General features: G+C 46.7%; 1 protein-coding gene across 1 annotated transcript in view; it reads right to left on the bottom strand.

The window, feature by feature from the left end:
- CACNA2D4 (calcium voltage-gated channel auxiliary subunit alpha2delta 4) overlaps positions 1-17178 on the bottom strand; it is an 89645-nt gene that overhangs the window by 33023 nt on the left and 39444 nt on the right. The window contains exons 26-27 of the mRNA XM_060113350.1: positions 3096-3191; positions 1036-1163 (exon numbers count right to left, since the gene is read on the bottom strand). Of these exons, the coding sequence (XP_059969333.1) occupies positions 1036-1163; positions 3096-3191 (224 nt within the window). The remainder of the gene's footprint in view (positions 1-1035; positions 1164-3095; positions 3192-17178) is intronic.

The following is a 17178-nucleotide window of genomic DNA, read 5'->3' as shown; positions in this document are numbered from 1 at the left end:
ACCCCGGGGCCTGGGCCTCCCCAGCCGGCAGCTCAGCTCGGGGAGGTGCCCGTCGGGCGGTGTGAGGGTGGTTTTGGTGGCGGCGGTGGCAGGAGGCTATTGGCGGGCGGGCGGCCTGGAGGGAGGACGAGGCCTCATCCCAAGTCGGCTCCCGGCTGCCCTCTTCTCCGTGTCTCCACTCCTCACCCCCGGCCTTGGCTCGCTCGGCCAGGACGCCGAGGATACTTGCAGGCCCCCTCACCCCACGGCGCTGAAGGCAGGACCCCCAGACGTGACTCTTGGACCCTCTCTGGGCCGTGGTCACTTCAACTGCGAATTGAGAGGATGAGGCTTTGCAGCTCCAAGGTCCTTTCTGTCCTAAACGCCGTGCGGCTTTCTTGGCGCTCTGTTAAAGCCACTTACCATTTCCTGTTTGGGTTATTTCTCAGAGTGGGGGCCGGGCTGGGAGTTGGGGGCTCCAGCTCTGAGCCCCCCTGGCCCTTGGACTAGCAGGCCTGTGCTGGCTGGGTGCCTGAGGCCCAATCAGCCATCATCTCTCGCCCTGCAGCCCCCAGAGGCCTGGCAGCCGGGAGGCGCCCCGTTATTACCAGGAGCTGCCGGGGGGCAGGCCAGGGCTCCGCCAGCCTCCCGGGATATAGTCTGTTCCAGGCAGTACAGCAGCCCCCCACGGAATAAAGTCTGTTCCTTTCATGGTTTGAGCAACTCTCAGAAACACTCAGATGTATGGAAATACAAGACTCTCCAGAGACCAACTGTCCCAATGTCCTCCTACGCGGAATTTGGGCTAGAATCCAGTTCTGCCTGACTTTCAGGTCAAACACCTTTCCTTTGTTACGGCTGAACTTTTGAACTGCATCGTTGATTGCCGGCCAGGGAATGAAATGATCCACCCAGGGAGCAGGTGGAGGCCAGCGGGGTGAGGGGACACCGAGGTCTGGACGTTCGGTCCTGTATCTCGTTGCGGTTTCCCACCCCAGGCGCGGCGGGAGGAGGGATGCCCTGGCCCCCCGCCCTGGAGCTTGGGGTATAGATTACCTGGATCCTCTGCCGAGTAGAGGTTGAAGAGCATGCTGCCCGGAGGCTGCTCGGCGGCCTGGCGGTACCACAGAGGGAAGTGGTCCAGGGTGAACATGCTGGCCTCGTCCGCCAGCGTCAGGAACCTCCTGCAGGGAGAAGGGTCTGTCACCTCCTCTGGGTCAGGGAGCGCGGTCGTCCCTATCTCCTCGTTCCTATGAGGTCCTCTTGGCTGGGCCAGGGGGGCGACTCCCCTCTGCCTTGGGAGGGTTGCAGAAGAAAAGATTAGCCCCTGAATGGGTGTTGCCCCAGAGGATGCTCCCCAGCAATTCCTGCCTTTTCCAGAATCAAATGCTGGTGCATCTTAGGGCACATCGTAGGAAGAGTGGAGGGCCTGTGTGATGGAAGAGCCTTTCCACCTCTCCGTACACTCCTTGCCTGCAGGGTTTATTTCTCTGGGGTACAGGCTAATTTCTCTTTGTCAAGCTGATTAGCATGTCTGCAGGAGGGAACTGGATAGTCATAGAGGGTCATAAATTCCCCCAAATGGTTACTGTAACAGCTGCTCCCACAGGCAGTAGAGTCTTCTTTTAGGGGGGCAGCTCTACCTTGCTAATTCTGGTTTTGCACTGCTGGGCTCAGCCCGCGGACAGAAGGGAGTGTTGGCCCAGAGCAGGCTGGGAGGGAAGCAGGGAGAATCTGGTAGTGGTTAAAAGCTTGACTGTGGATAACCTGCAGGTGGATAACTGAGGTTTGATTCTGGGCATGCTTGGCTCAGGGCTCTCAGAAGCCCACCTGCCTGGCTGCACCGTCCTGGGCTGCAGTGACGCCAGGGGCCAGGCAAGGGGAGCCCCCTGGAGGCGTGCAGTGCATGCGCGGCCGTTTGTGGGGCTGGTTCGTGACTCAGGAGGGTCTGTCTGTACCGACTTCCCTCCTACGTTCTTGGAAGCCTTTTGGAGAGGGTGCAGGGGTATCCGAGACCCTCCCCTCACACTGCCTGGTGTGGTCCCCGGTCCAACCTGGGCCACAGGAAGATGTGGATGTGCGTTTTTCCTACTGGGGGAGGAAGTTTAAGGGGGTGAGGGTGGTGAGCTTGGGGAGGAAAGTTCCCAGGTGGCTCGAGGCCTTAGGGCGGGTCTGCAGTTCTCCCACTGGATCTGGTCCACCTGGGTCACCTGTCGTGTCTCTAACCGGCGGAGGAAGGGTTGGCCAGGCAGGATGCTTCCTGGGTTTCCACCTCTCAGGGAGGGAGTGGGGAGGCGGAGGGCCACTTAATGCCTCTTCCTAGAAGCCTCTGCTTCCTGGAAATGGCAGGTTTGTCTTGGAGTCCGTGAGGAAGACCCCCCGGATGGCGCCCTCTTGGGGCCGTGGGTGGGTGGGAGGCGAGGACACTGGAGTCAGGTCTGCGCAGGAGACCTCTTGGCTGTTCCCCCCAGGTAGCCGGCGGGCCCACCTACTTGAGTCTCGGGGTCTGCAGAGTGGCAGGTGGCTTCGCTCCCCTGTCCACAGCATGCTCCCCGGGGCACCCCCTTTGCTGCAGTGCCAGGTGGGACACCCTGGTGGGCTGGTCCCCGGTGGCTCTGCTGGGAGCGGGGCTTCTCAGCCTCAGCACCGCTGACGTTTTGGGCCCAGCAACCGCTGGGGGCCATCCGGTGCACTGCGGGCTGTGCAGCAGCATCCCTGGCCTCTACCCACTGGATGCCAGTAGCAACCCCCTGCCCTCCCCCAGTTGTGACGTCCAGACTGTCTCCAGGGTGGGGGGCAGAATCACCCCCATCTGAGAATTTCGGGCTTGCGGGAGGGGAAAGTTGTCGACAAAGGACGGGCACGGCCGGAAGACTCAGCCCATTGCTCAGAGATCTGTCCCGGCGGGAAGACTGCATCTGCTTCCCCTCTTGGGAGTGAATGGGGATGAGCCCAGGATGGGACCAAGCCTGGCTGGAAGGGGTGCTTCTCCGGCTGTCCCAGTCTGTAAACCCGAACCCTTCCTCCCCCCGTACTCTTGGAGTCCAGCACAGGTCTGCCCGCAAACCACAGCGGCACCCCAGGGACCCCGCTCCCTGGCCTCAGGTAGTACTCACTTGTCAGAGACCTTCTCGGAGCCCACGAACAGGCTGCTTCTGAGGAGGCCGGCCCGGGTGCCCAGGAAGGCCATGTCCACCACATGCTCGGACTCACTGCGGGCAGACAGAGGAGAAGTCATCACCGCGGGCCCGGGGAGGAGGGATGGGGGGACCGGGAGGACCTGCAGGCCTCTCCCAGCGCCGGGCCCCCCAACTGGGGTGGGGTGGAGCAGGTGGGTTGGTCTCTCGGGGGGCTGCTGCACGCTGGCCGTCCGCTGTGAGCAGCCCTGGGCTGCACCTGCCCTCGTCCGTGGGTCCCCTGGGCCTCTGCCCCTCTGCGTGCACGCAGCTTTGCGGGGAGTTAGCTCTGGAAGACAGAAGGAACCCAGGAAGAGAGATCTTGTCCCGGGACCTAAGGAAAGTAACTCTTGGTGACCAGCACACACTTAGTACCTCGCCATGTGAAGCTCTTTTCAAATGTCTGCCTTATTCCTGAGATGGGGAAGGAGAAGACAATCCACATCCACCAAGAGGAGTCTGGGCAGAGCTCACGCCTTTGCCAACAAGACTTGGGAGAGACCGCGGGCTGGAGGGCGCTGAGCCTTCTCTTTCGGTCCCAGAGCGGCCCTGTGAGGACCATGCCCCACCCGGGAGAGTCACCTTTTTTGAAATTTCAACCTTACTGATGTATAACAGACATAAAACCGTAAGATAGTTGAAGCGTACATTATGGTGATCTGATACAGGTACACATTGTAAGAGGATCCCCTCCACTGCGGGTGCGCGTGTGTGCACACAGTGCGTGCACGTGAACATTAAGTTCTACTCCCTTAGCTAATCTCAGTTACACAATCCAGTGCTCCAACTAGAATCACCGCCCTCAAGCCTTTTACTCATTTTACAGCCGGAAGCCCATGCCCTTCACCAGCCTCTCCCCATGTATCCCACCGCCAGCCCCCAGCAACCGTTTTTCTACTCCATGTTTCTATGAGTTACACTTTTTTTTTTTAGATCTCACATATAAGTGATACCGCGCAGTATTCCTCTTTTTCTGTCTGACTTATTTCACTTAACATAATGCCCTCTAGGTTCGTCCATGTTGTTGCAAATGGCAGGGTTTTCTTCTTTTTAAAGGCTGAGTAATATTCCATTGAATATACACACCACACCTTCTTTATCCATTCATCCATCAGTGGACACTTGGGTTGTTTCCATGTCTTGGCTACTGTGAATAAGGCTGCAGTGAACAGGAGGGTGCAGATATCTCTTCAATAGTCTGCGTTTGTTTTCTTTGGATAAACACCCAGAAGTGGGATTGCTGGGTCCTGTGATAGTTCTATTTTTAATTTTTTGAGGAACCTCCATACTGTTTTCCATAGTGTCAAAATCAGTTTACGTTCCCACCAACAGTGCACAGGTGTTCCCCTTTCTCCACATCCTCGCCAACACTTGTTATTGCTTGTCTTTTTGATAATAGTCATTCCAACAGGTATAAGGTGACATCTCACTGTGTTTTTTGGGTTTTTTTAATATTTATTTTTGGCTGTGTTGGGTCTTCATTGCTGCATGCAGGGTTTCTCTAGTTGTGGCAAGCAGGGGCTACTCTTTGTTGCGGTGCACGGGCTTCTCTTGCTGCGAAGCACAGGCTCTAGGCACACAGGCTTCAGTAGTTGTGGTAGGCGGGCTCAGTAGCTGTGGCTGACGGGCTCTAGAGCGCAGGTTCAGTAGTTGTGGTACACAGGCTTTGTTGCTCCACGGCATGTGGGATCTTCCTGGACCAGGGCTCGAACCTGTGTCCCCGGTATTGGCAGGTGGATTCTTAACCACTGTGCCACCAAGGAAGTTCGTCACTGTGGTTTTGACTTGCATCTCCTTGATGATTATTGATGTTTAGCACCTTTTCATGTCCCTATTGGCCATTCGTAGATCTTGTTTGGAAAAATGTTTATTCAGTTCCTCTGCCCTTAAAAAAAAATCAGATTGTTTTGTTGCTAATGAGTTGTGTGAGTTCTTTTATATATAGTGGATATTAAGCCCCTGTCAGATATATGATTTGCAAATACATCCTTTTGCATGTGGCTGTCCAGTTTCCCCAACACCATTTATTGCATAAACTATCCTTTCCCCATTGTATAGTCTTGATTCCTTTGCTGTAATTAATTGACCATATCTGCCTGGGTTTATTTCTGACTATTCTGTTCCATTGATCTATGTTTTTGTTTTTCCAATAACATACCGTTTTGATTACTGTAGCTTTGCAATATAGTTTGAAATCAAGGCACACGATGCCTACAACTTTGTTCTTTTTCTCAAGATTGTTTTGGCTATTCAGGGTCTTTTGTGGTTCCATACAAATTTTAGGATTGGTTTTTCTATTTCTGTGAAAAAATGCCATTGGAATTTTGATAGAGGTTGCATTGAATCTGTAGATGGCTTTGGGTAGTATGGCTATCTTAACAATATTAATTATTTCAATCCATGGACATTCAATTTTTCTATCAATGTCTTATAGTTTCCAGTATATAAATCTTTCAACTCGGTTTAATTTATCCCTAATTATTTATTATTTTGATGCGATTGTAAATGGGATTGTTTTCTTAATTTCTCTGATAATTTGTTATTAAGTGGACAGAAACACAACTGATTTTTGTATGTTGAAATTGAAATTGTATCTTTCAATTTTACTGAATTTGTTTATTAGTTCTAACAGTTTTTTTGTGTGGAGTCTTTAGGGTTTTCTATTTATAATATCATGTCATCTGCAAATAGAGTTAGTTTTGCTTCTTCCTTTCCAATTTGGATGTCTTTTTTTTTTTTTTTTTTGCGGTATGTGGGCCTCTAACTGTTGTGGCCTCTCCCATTGTGGAGCATAGGCTCTGGATGCGCAAGCCCAGAGGCCATGGCTCACGGGCCCAGCCGCTCCGTGGCATGTGGGATCTTCCTGGACCGGGGCACGAACCCGTGTCCCCTGCATCGGCAGGTGGACTCTCAACCACTGTGCCACCAAGGAAGCCCTGGATGTCTTTTATCTCTTTCTCTTGCCTGATTGCTATGGCTAGGACTTACACTATTAGGTTGAATAGAAGTGGTGAAAGTGGACATCCTTGTCTTGTTCCTGATCTTAGAAAAAAAACTTTCAACTTTTCACCATTTCACCAGTAGCTGTGGGCTTATTAGATATGGCTTTTATTTCATCACTTCTAACTTTTTTCATATTCTTGCCCCAGCCCAATTCATTGCAGGCTATTACCCAATTTCTCTCAGTGTCTAGATCGGTGTTTTTTAGTGAGTGTATAAGGTAGGCAATATCCAAAGCATTGCCAAAGGGAAGTATTTCTTCCTCTAGGCTCAGATGTTGTGGCTGCTGGGGTGGCCTAAGGACTCTGTGTTGGAGGCTGCACAGTGCACTGTCAACTCACAGTACCTGGAGCTGGATTGGAACGCCTGGTCCACAGTCTGGAAAATCACTGAGGAAAGGGTATGGGGTGTGGATGGGGCTGCCCCCCTCTGGTGGTATACAGACCAGAGTCTCTGGGGGTGGAACCTATGCCCCTGTGCATCTCTGACAAGCTTCCCTATGCAATTCTCTGTTCAAAAGTAGAGAGAATAGCTAATGAGAACACTGCACCCATAACTCGGCTTCAACAATCACCATCCTTGCCAATCCTCTGTCATCTACAGCACCCCCAGACCCTCCACTAGATTATTTTGTAAATTTAATTAATTTATTTATTTTTATTTTTGGCTGCATTGGGTCTTTGTTGCTGCGTGGGGGCTTTCTTTAGTTGCGGCAAATGGGGTCTACTCTTCATTGCAGTGTGCAGGCTTCTCATTGCGGTGGCTTCTTCTGCTGCGGAGCACGGGCTCTAAGAACATGGGCTTCAGTAGTTGTGGCTTGCGGTCTCAGTAGTTGTGACTTGCAGGCTCTAGAGCACAGGCTCAGTAGTTGTGGTGCATGGGCTTAGCTGCTCCATGGCATATGGGATCTTCCCAGACCAGGGCTCAAACCTGTGTCCCCTGCATTGGCAGGCGGATTCTTAACCACTGTGCCACCAGGGAAGCCCCCTTGGTTTCTTTATTCTATTTATACTGACTAAAGAAAAACTTCTCCTCGATATCTGTTTATCCTGAGGCATAATTTGTAAGAAGAGGCAGGATAAAGAATTGTGTCTCTGTTTCTTCACCAGTTTGTACAAGTATGAATTGGTTTCCTAACATCTTCCAAAGATGACCAAGAAGACTTTTCCTTCAGTATTACTTTGAACACAGGATTTTAGCACGTTTAATGTGCTCTTACCCACTGCTGTTGTTACCAGTGGTGCTGCTCTGACTGCCTCTTGTCTGGCTGGTGAGAGCCCCTTCAGTGGGGCTCTGACGTCCTGTTGGCAAAACCTCCTTAGTCTTTGGTGACTTGCTCCTGGGATGACAAGGTGCCCCCAGCTCATTCTGTCCACCCCCTGCCCCTGCCCTGGAATCAGACACTTCTCCAGGGGTCACTGACTCATTTTAGTGAGAACTTTTTTTTTTAAACAACTTTATTGGAGTATAATTGATTCACAATGGTGTATTAGTTTCGGCTTTATAACAAAGTGAATCAGTTATACATCTGTTCCCATATCCCTTCCCTCTTGCGTCTCCCTCCCTCCCACCCTCCCTATCCCACCCCTCCAGGTGGTCACAAAGCACCGATCTGATCTCCCTGTGCTGTGCGGCTGCTTCCCACTAGCTATCTACCTTACGTTTGGTAGTGTATATATGTCCATGCCTCTCTCTCGCTTTGTCACAGCTTACCCTTCCCCCTCCCCATATCCTCAAGTCCATTCTCAAGTAGGTCTGTGTCTTTATTCCTGTCTTACCCCTAGGTTTTTCATGACATTTGTTTTTTTCTTAAATTCCATATATATGTGTTAGCATACGGTATTTGTCTTTCTCTTTCTGACTTACTTCACTCTGTATGACAGACTCTAGGTCGATCCACCTCATTACAAATTGCTCAATTTCATTTCTTTTTATGGCTGAGTAATATTCCATTGTATATATGTGCCACATCTTCTTTATCCATTCATCCGATGATGGATACTTAGGTTGTTTCCATCTCCGGGCTATTGTAAATAGAGCTGCAATGAACATGTTGGTACATGACTCTTTTTTTTTTTTTTTTTTCTTTTTGCGGTATGCGGGCCTCTCACTGTTGTGGCCTCTCCCGTTGCGGAGCACAGGCTCCGGATGCGCAGGCCCAGCGGCCATGGCTCACGGGCCCAGCCGCTCCGCGGCACATGGGATCCTCCCAGACCGGGGCACGAACCCGTATCCCCTGCATCGGCAGGCGGACTCTTAACCACTGCGCCACCAGGGAGGCCCCATGACTCTTTTTGAATTATGGTTTTCTCAGGGTATATGCCCAGTAGTGGGGTTGCTGGGTCATATGGTAGTTCTATTTGTAGTTTTTTAAGGAACCTCCATACTGTTCTCCATAGTGGCTGTACCAATTCACATTCCCACCAGCAGTGCAAGAGTGTTCCCTTTTCTCCACACCCTCTCCAGCATTTATTGTTTCTAGATTTTTTGATGATGGCCATTCTGACTGGTGTGAGATGATATCTCATTGTAGTTTTGATTTGCATTTTTCTAATGATTAATGATGTTGAGCATTCTTTCATGTGTTTGTTGGCAGTCTGTATATCTTCTTTGGAGAAATGTCTATTTAGGTCTTCTGCCCATTTTTGGATTGGGTTGTTTGTTTTTTTGCTATTGAGCTGCATAAGCTGCTTATAAATTTTGGAGATTAATCCTTTGGCAGTTGCTTCATTTGCAAATATTTTCTCCCATTCTGAGAGTTGTCTTTTGGTCTTGCTTATGGTTTCCTTTGTTGTGCAAAAGCTTTGAAGTTTCATTAGGTCCCATTTGTTTATTTTTATTTCCATTTCTCTAGGAGGTGGGTCCAAAAGGATCTTGCTGTGATTTATGTCATAGAGTGTTCTGCCTATGCTTTCCTCTAAGAGTTTGATAGTTTCTGGCCTTACATTTAGGTCTTTAATCCATTTTGAGCCTATTTTTGTGTGTGGTGTTAGGGAGTGATCTAATCTCATACTTTTACATGTCCCTGTCCAGTTTTCCCAGCACCACTTATTGAAGAGGCTGTCCTTTCTCCACTGAACATTCCTGCCTCCTTTATCAAAGATAAGGTGACCATATGTGCATGGGTTTATCTCTGGGCTTTCTATCCTGTTCCATTGATCAATCTTTCTGCTCTTGTGCCAGTACCATACTGTCTTGATTACTGTAGCTTTCTAGTATAGTCTGAAGTTAGGGAGCCTGATTCCTCCAGCTCCGTTTTTCGTTCTCAAGATTGCTTTGGCTATTCGGGGTCTTTTGTGTTTCCATACAAATTGTGAAATTTTTTGTTCTAGTTCTGTGAAAAATGCCAGTGGTAGTTTGATAGGGATTGCACTGAATCTGTAGATTGCTTTGGGTAGTAGAGTCATTTTCACAATACTGATTCTTCCAATCCAGGAACATGGTATATCTCTCCATCTGCTGGTATCATCTTTAATTTCTTTCATCAGTGTCTTATAATTTTCTGCATACAGGTCTTTTGTCTCCTTAGGTAGGTTTATTCCTAGATATTTTATTCTTTTTATTGCAATGGTAAATGGGAGTGTTTTCTTGATTTCACTTTCAGATTTTTCATCATTAGTGTACAGGAATGCCAGAGATTTCTGTGCATTAACTTTGTATCCTGCTACTTTACCAAATTCATTGATTAGCTCTAGTAGTTTTATGGTAGCATCTTCAGGATTCTCTATGTATAGTATCATGTCATCTGCAAACAGTGACAGCTTTACTTCTTCTTTTCCAATTTGGATTCCTTTTATTTCCTTTTCTTCTCTGATTGCTGTGGCTAAAACTTCCAAAACTATGTTGAATAAGAGTGGTGACAGTGGGCAGCCTTGTCTTGTTCCTGATCTTAGTGGAAATGGTTTCAGTTTTTCACCATTGAGGACGATGCTGGCTGTGGGTTTGTCATATATGGCCTTTATTATGTTGAGGAAAGTTCCCTCTATGCCTACTTTCTGCAGGGTTTTTATCATAAATGGGTCTTGAATTTTGTCGAAAGCTTTCTCTGCATCTATTGAGATGATCATATGGTTTTTCTCCTTCAGTTTGTTAATATGGTGTATCACGTTGATTGATTTGCATATATTGAAGAATCCTTGCATTCCTGGAATAAACCCCACTTGATCATGGTGTATGATCTTTTTAATGTGCTGTTGGATTCTGTTTGCTAGTATTTTGTTGAGAATTTTTGCATCTATGTTCATCAGTGATATTGGCCTGTAGTTTTTCTTTGTGACATCCTTGTCTGGTTTTGGTATCAAGGTGATGGTGGCCTCGTAGAATGAGTTTGGGAGTGTTCCTCCCTCTGTTATATTTTGGAAGAGTTTGAGAAGGATAGGTGTTAGCTCCTCTCTAAATGCTTGATAGAAATCGCCTGTGAAGCCATCTGGTCCTGGGCTTTTGTTTGTTGGAAGATTTTTAAATCACAGTTTCAATTTCAGTGCTTGTGATTGGTCTGTTCATATTTTCTATTTCTTCCTGAGTCAGTCTTGGCAGGTTGTGCATTTCTAAGAATTTGTCCATTTCTTCCAGGTTGTCCATTTTATTGGCATAGAGTTGCTTGTAGTAATCTCTCATGATCTTTTGTATTTCTGCAGTGTCAGTTGTTACTTCTCCTTTTTCATTTCTAATTCTATTGATTTTACTCTTCTCCCTTTTTTTCTTGATGAGTCTGGCTAATGGTTTATCAATTTTGTTTATCTTCTCAAAGAACCAGCTTTTAGTTTTATTGATCTTTGCTATCATTCCTTCATTTCTTTTTCATTTATTTCTGATCTGATTTTTATGATTTCTTTCCTTCTGCTAACTTTGGGGGTTTTTTGTTCTTCTTTCTCTAATTGCTTTAGGTGCAAGGTCAGGTTGTTTACTCGAGACGTTTCCTGTTTCTTAAGGTGGGATTGTATTGCTATAAACTTCCCTCTTAGAACTACTTTTGCTGCATCCCATAGGTTTTGGGTCGTCGTGTCTCCATTGTCATTTGTTTCTAGGTATTTTTTTATTTCCTCTTCGATTTCTTCAGTGATCACTTCGTTATTAAGTAGTGTATTGTTTAGCCTCCATGTGTTTGTATTTTTTACAGATCTTTTCCTGTAATTGATATCTAGTCTCATAGCGTTGTGGTCGGAAAAGATACTTGATACAATTTCAATTTTCTTAAACTTACCAAGGCTTGATTTGTGACCCAAGATATGATCCTGGAGAATGTTCCATGAGCACTTGAGAAAAATGTGTATTCTGTTGTTTTTGGATGGAATGCCCTATAAATATCAATTAAGTCCATCTTGTTTAATGTATCATTTAAAGCTTGTGTTTCCTTATTTATTTTCATTTTGGATGATCTGTCCATTGGTGAAAGTGGGGTGTTAAAGTCCCCTACTATGAATGTGTTACTGTCGATTTCCCCTTTTATGGCTGTTAGTATTTGCCTTATGTATTGAGGTGCTCCTATGTCGGGTGCATAAATATTTACATAAATATTTACAATACTTGCATAAATATTTACAATATTTATTATACTATATTATAATATAATATTATATCTTCTTCTTGGATTGATCCCTTGATCATTATGTAGTGTCCTTCTTTGTCTCTTCTAATAGTCTTTATTTTAAAGTCTATTTTGTCTGATATGAGAATTGCTACTCCAGCTTTCTTTTGATTTCCATTTGCATGGAACATCTTTTTCCATCCCCTTACTTTCAGTCTGTATGTGTCTCTAGGTCTGAAGTGGGTCTCTTGTAGACAGCATATATATGGGTCTTGTTTTTGCATCCATTCAACCAATCTGTGTCTTTTGGTGGGAGCATTTAGTCCATTTACATTTAAGGTAATTATCGACATGTATGTTCCTATTCCCATTTTCTTAATTGTTTTGGGTTCGTTATTGTAGGTATTTTCCTTCTGTTGTGTTTCTTGCCTAAAGAAGTTCCTTTAGCATTTGTTGTAAAGCTGGTTTGGTGGTGCTGAACTCTTTCAGCTTTTGCTTGTCTGTAAAGGTTTTAATTTCTCTATCAAATCTGAATGAGAGGGCCTCCCTGGTGGCGCAGTGGTTGAGAGTCCGCCTGCCGATGCAGGGGATACGGGTTCGTGCCCCGGTCTGGGAGGATCCCATGTGCCGCGGAGCGGCTGGGCCCGTGAGCCATGGCCGCTGAGCCTGCGCGTCCGGAGCCTGTGCTCCGCAACGGGAGAGGCCACAGCAGTGAGAGGCCCGCATACCGCAAAAAGAAAAAAAAAAAATCTGAATGAGATCCTTGCTGGGTAGAGTAATCTTGGTTGCAGGTTTTTCTCCTTCATCACTTTAAATATGTCCTGCCAGTCACTTCTGGCTTGCAGAGTTTCTGCTGAAAGATCAGCTGTTAACCTTATGGGGATTCCCTTGTGTGTTATTTGTTGTTTTTCCCTTGTTGCTTTTAATATGGTTTCTTTGTGCTTAATTTTTGACAGTTTGATTAATATGTGTCTTGGCATATTTCTCCTTGGATTTATTCTGTATGGGACTCTCTGTGCCTCCTGGACTTGATTAACTATTTCCTTTCCCATATTAGGGAAGTTTTCAACTATAATCTCTTCAAATACTTTCTCAGTCTCTTTCTTTTTCTCTTCTTCTTCTGGAACCCCTATAATTTGAATGTTGGTGCATTTAATGTTGTCCCAGAGGTCTCTGAGACTGTCCTCAGTTCTTTTCATTCTTTTTTCTTTATTCTGCCCTGCAGTAGTTATTTCCACTATTTTATCTTCCACATCACTTATCTGTTCTTCTGCCTCAGTTATTCTGCTATTGATCCCATCTAGAGTATTTTAAATTTCATTTATTGTGTTGCTCATCATTGCTTGATTCATCTTTAGTTCTTCTAGGTCCTTGTTAACTGTTTCTTGCATTTGTCTATTCTATTTCCAAGATTTTGGATCATCTTTACTATCATTATTCTGAATTCTTTTTCAGGTAGACTGCCTATTTCCTCTTCATTTGTTAGGTCTGGTGGGTTTTTATCTTGCTCCTTCTCCTGCTGTGTGTTTTTCTGTCTTCTCATTTTGCTTATCTTACTGTGTTTGGGGTCTCCTTTTTGCAGGCTGCAGGTTTGTAGTTTCCGTTGTTTTTGGTATCTGTCCCCAGTGGCTAAGGTTGGTTCAGTGGGTTGTGTAGGCTTCCTGGTGGAGGGGACTAGTGCCTGTGTTCTGGTGGATGAGGCTGGATCTTGTCCTTCTGGTGGGCAGGTGCACGTCTGGTGGTGTGTTTTGGGGTGTCTGTGGCCTTATTATGATTTTAGGCAGCCTCTCTGCTAATGGGTGGCATTGTGTTCCTGTCTTGCTAGTTGTTTGGCATAGGGTGTCCAGCACTGTAGCTTGCTGGTCGTTGAGTGAAGCTGGGTGCTGGTGCTGAGATGGAGATCTCTGGGAGATTTTCGCCGTTTGATATCATGTGGAGCTGGGAGGTCTCTTGTGGACCAGTGCCCTGAAGTTGGCTCTCCTACCTCAGAGGTACAGCACTGACTCCTGGCTGCAGCACCCGGAGCCTTTCATCCACACGGCTCCTCAATTTGGGATGATTCGTTGTCTATTCAGGTATTCCACAGATGCAGGTACATCAAGTTGATTGTGGCGCTTTAATCCGCTGTTCCTGAGACAGCTGGGAGAGATTCCCCTTTCTCTTCTTTGTTCTCACAGCTCCCGGGGCTCAGCTCTGGATTTGGCCCCGCCTCTGCGTGTAGGTCGCCGGAGGGCGTCTGTTCTTCGCTCAGACAGGACGGGGTTAAAGGAGCCGCTGATTCGGGGACCCTGGCTCACTCAGGCCGGGGGGAGGGAGTGACACAGAGTGCGGGGCGAGCCTGCGGCGGCAGAGGCCGGCGTGACGTTGCACCAGCCTGAGGCGCGCCGTGCGCTCTCCCGGGGAAGCCATCCCTGGATCCCTGGACCCCGGCAGTGACGGGCTGCACAGGCTCCCCGGAAAGGGGGGTGTGGACAGTGACCTGCACTCGCACACGGGCTTCTTGGTGGCGGCAGCAGCAGCCCCAGCATCCCACACCCGTCTCTGGGGTCCGCGCTGTTAGCCGCGGCTCGCGCCCGTCTCTGGAGCCCCTTTAAGCGGCGCTCTTAATCCCCTCTCCTCGCGCACCAGGAAACAAAAAGGGAAGAAAAAGTCTCTTACCTCTTCGGCAGCTCCAGACTTTCCCCGGACTCCCTCCCGGCCAGCCGTGGTGCACTAACCCCTTCAGGCTGTGTTCACGCCGCCAACTCCAGTCCCCTCCTTGCGCTGTGACCGAAGGCCGAGCCTCAGCTCCCAGCCCCGCCCAGCCCCGCGGCCGAGCAGACAAGCCTCTTGTGCTGGTGAGGCCGGTCGGCACCGAACCTCTGTGCGGGAATCCCTCCGCGGGAATCCCTCCGCGGGAATCCCTCCGCTTCGCTTTCCGCAACCCTGTTGCTGTGCTCTCCTCCGCGGCTCCGAAGCTTTCCCCCTCTGCCACCCGCAGTCTCCGCCCGCGAAGGGGCTCCTAGTGTGTGGAAACCTTTCCTCCTTCACGGCTCCCTCCCACTGGTGCAGGGCCCGTCCCTATCCTTTTGTCTCTGTTGTTTCTTTTTTCTTTTGCCCTACCCAGGTATGTGGGGAGTTTCTTGCCTTTTAGGGGGTCTGAGGTCTTCTGCCAGCGTTCAGTAGGTGTTCTGTAGGAGTTGTTCCACGAGTAGATGAATTTCTGGTGTATCTGTGGGGAGGAAGGTGATCTCTGCGTCTTACTCTTCCGCCATCTTTCAACAGCCCCCGTGAGAACTTCTTAAAGTGAACATTGGAAGTCCACAAGCTGGGTCTGGGGTGCTCACTGAGGTTGGTCCTTTCTGTGGACGAGGATCCCCTCTTTGTTTCTTTCAGGGAAAATACATGAGTTCATTGATATTTCCAACTCATATTTAGGGTCCCATCTAAACTTCTTTGATTTAAAAAATTTGCACCTCTTTTCTCGTTTGTTGAAAATCTTGTTCCTAGTGACATTAACAATACTATGTGCTCTGTCTATCCATGTAGTTTGAGAATAACAGTGCCAATAAATAGAGTTTCTAGGAATGTGCTTATTGAACACAGTCTTTAAGATTTTATTTGTTTAGTGTTTACAGTTCTGTGTTTCCAAGCCCCTTGAAAGAAGTCCCTGACGTGTGGTTATTGCACGAGCTTGATACACAGCCAGGTTTATTTGTTTCATTTGCTTTCAGATTTTTAGAGCTTATTTCTTAAAATTTAATTTTGTTTTATAATGATATAAAGCATTTCCATGGTTCCAAAGTCAAATATGCAAAAGAAGGCGTATTCAGGAGTCTGTGTCTGTCTCCATTCCTCCTTTCCTTCCTTCACTCTTCCTAACTTGTTTACTTTTCCATTAAAATATGTAGATACAGATGCACATACATATATATGTTTATATATGTGTAAGTAACAATGAAGGTATATTTGCATTTTCTCTTTTAGATAAACAGCAGGGTATTATTATACACAATTTTCTCCATTGCTGAAACCTTCCATGGCAATATATATAGTTCTCAATTTACAAGGCTACATAGTATTCCATTAGGTGGATCCACCAGGGTTTATTTAACTAGGCTCCTACTAATGGACATTTAGGTTATTTCCAATCTTTTACTGTTTCAAACAGTGCTGTAACGAATAGCTCACGTGTATGTCTTTGGGATTCATTCCCAGGAGCAGGATCGTTGGCCAGAGTGTAAATGCATATGTCACTTCGGTAGATACTGTCAGATTCCCCTCCACAGGCTTTGAAACATTTTGCATTCCCACCAACAGCGCACAAGAGTGTCTGATTCCCCACAGTCTCGCAACAATGCCCGTCAACAAACGTAAATGGTTGTCAGCCTAAATGACAAGTACAACCTCAGTCCACCTTCAATTTGCAATCCTTTTATTATGAGCTGGATTGAGCACTTTTTCATACAACTGAGGACTAGCTGCATGAAGTCTCTGAACTGTCTCTTGGTCATTTTCCCCATAAGTGGTTGGTCTTTCACTTATCTATTGTTGAAGTTATCTATCACGAATATATAATATAGGGACAGTCACTTTTTCTTTTTTTTTAAGTTGCCAACATTTTTCCAGTTTGTCATTTCTCTTTTCACCTTGCTCATGTTTTTTTTTTTTGCCAAATAAACATTTTATGTTGTTAAATTTATCAGTCATTCCCTTATTGCTTCTGAATTCTGAGCCATCGTTGGGAAAGCTTTCCCCACTCCTAGGTTGTAGAGCAACTGGCTCATGTTTTCTTCTAGCACTTATATGGTTTCATTTTCTACATTTAAATCTCTGAGTCATTTGGACTTTATCCAGGTATACAGTGTGAGGGAAGAATACAGCGTTATCGCTCTGCAGATGGCTCTCAAACCGGTTAGTATTACATAGTCCATCTTTCCCTCCCTGGTCTGACACGATGCCCTTGTCATACACTAAATTTCCACAAGCATTTAGATGAATTTGTGGATTTTCTTTTCCATTCCCTTGGTCTGCCTGTCTATTCCTGTGTCAAAACCACACTTTATAAATTGCAGAGGTTCTGTAACGTTTTACTATTTTGTGGGACCAGCCTTCTTTTGCTGCCTTTCTTTTTCAGCATTTTCCTAGCTATTCTTGCCTGTTCTTCCGAATGAACTTCATACTGCCTATGTTTTCTTCTAGGAGTTTTATGATTTCAGGTCTTCAAGTCTTTAATCCATTTAGGCTGATTTTTGTGTATGGTGTGAGACAGTGGTCTAGTTTCTTTTCTTTCTTTCTTTCTTTTTTTTTTTTTTTTGCATATGGCTGTCCAGTTTTCCTGACACCATTTGTTAAAGAGACTATCCTTTCTCCAGTGTATATTCTTGGCTCCTTTGTCAAACAGTAGTTGTCCACATATGTGTGGGTTTATTTCTCTGCTCTCAGTTCTGTTCCATTGATCTATGTCTCTGTTTTTCTGCCAGTACCATGCTGTTTTGATGACCCCAGGTCATCTTT

Source organism: Mesoplodon densirostris, chromosome 11 (genome assembly GCF_025265405.1).
Source record: "Mesoplodon densirostris isolate mMesDen1 chromosome 11, mMesDen1 primary haplotype, whole genome shotgun sequence".
Taxonomy (NCBI): Eukaryota; Metazoa; Chordata; class Mammalia; order Artiodactyla; family Ziphiidae; genus Mesoplodon; species Mesoplodon densirostris.
This window is presented reverse-complemented; position numbering and strand designations above follow the sequence as displayed.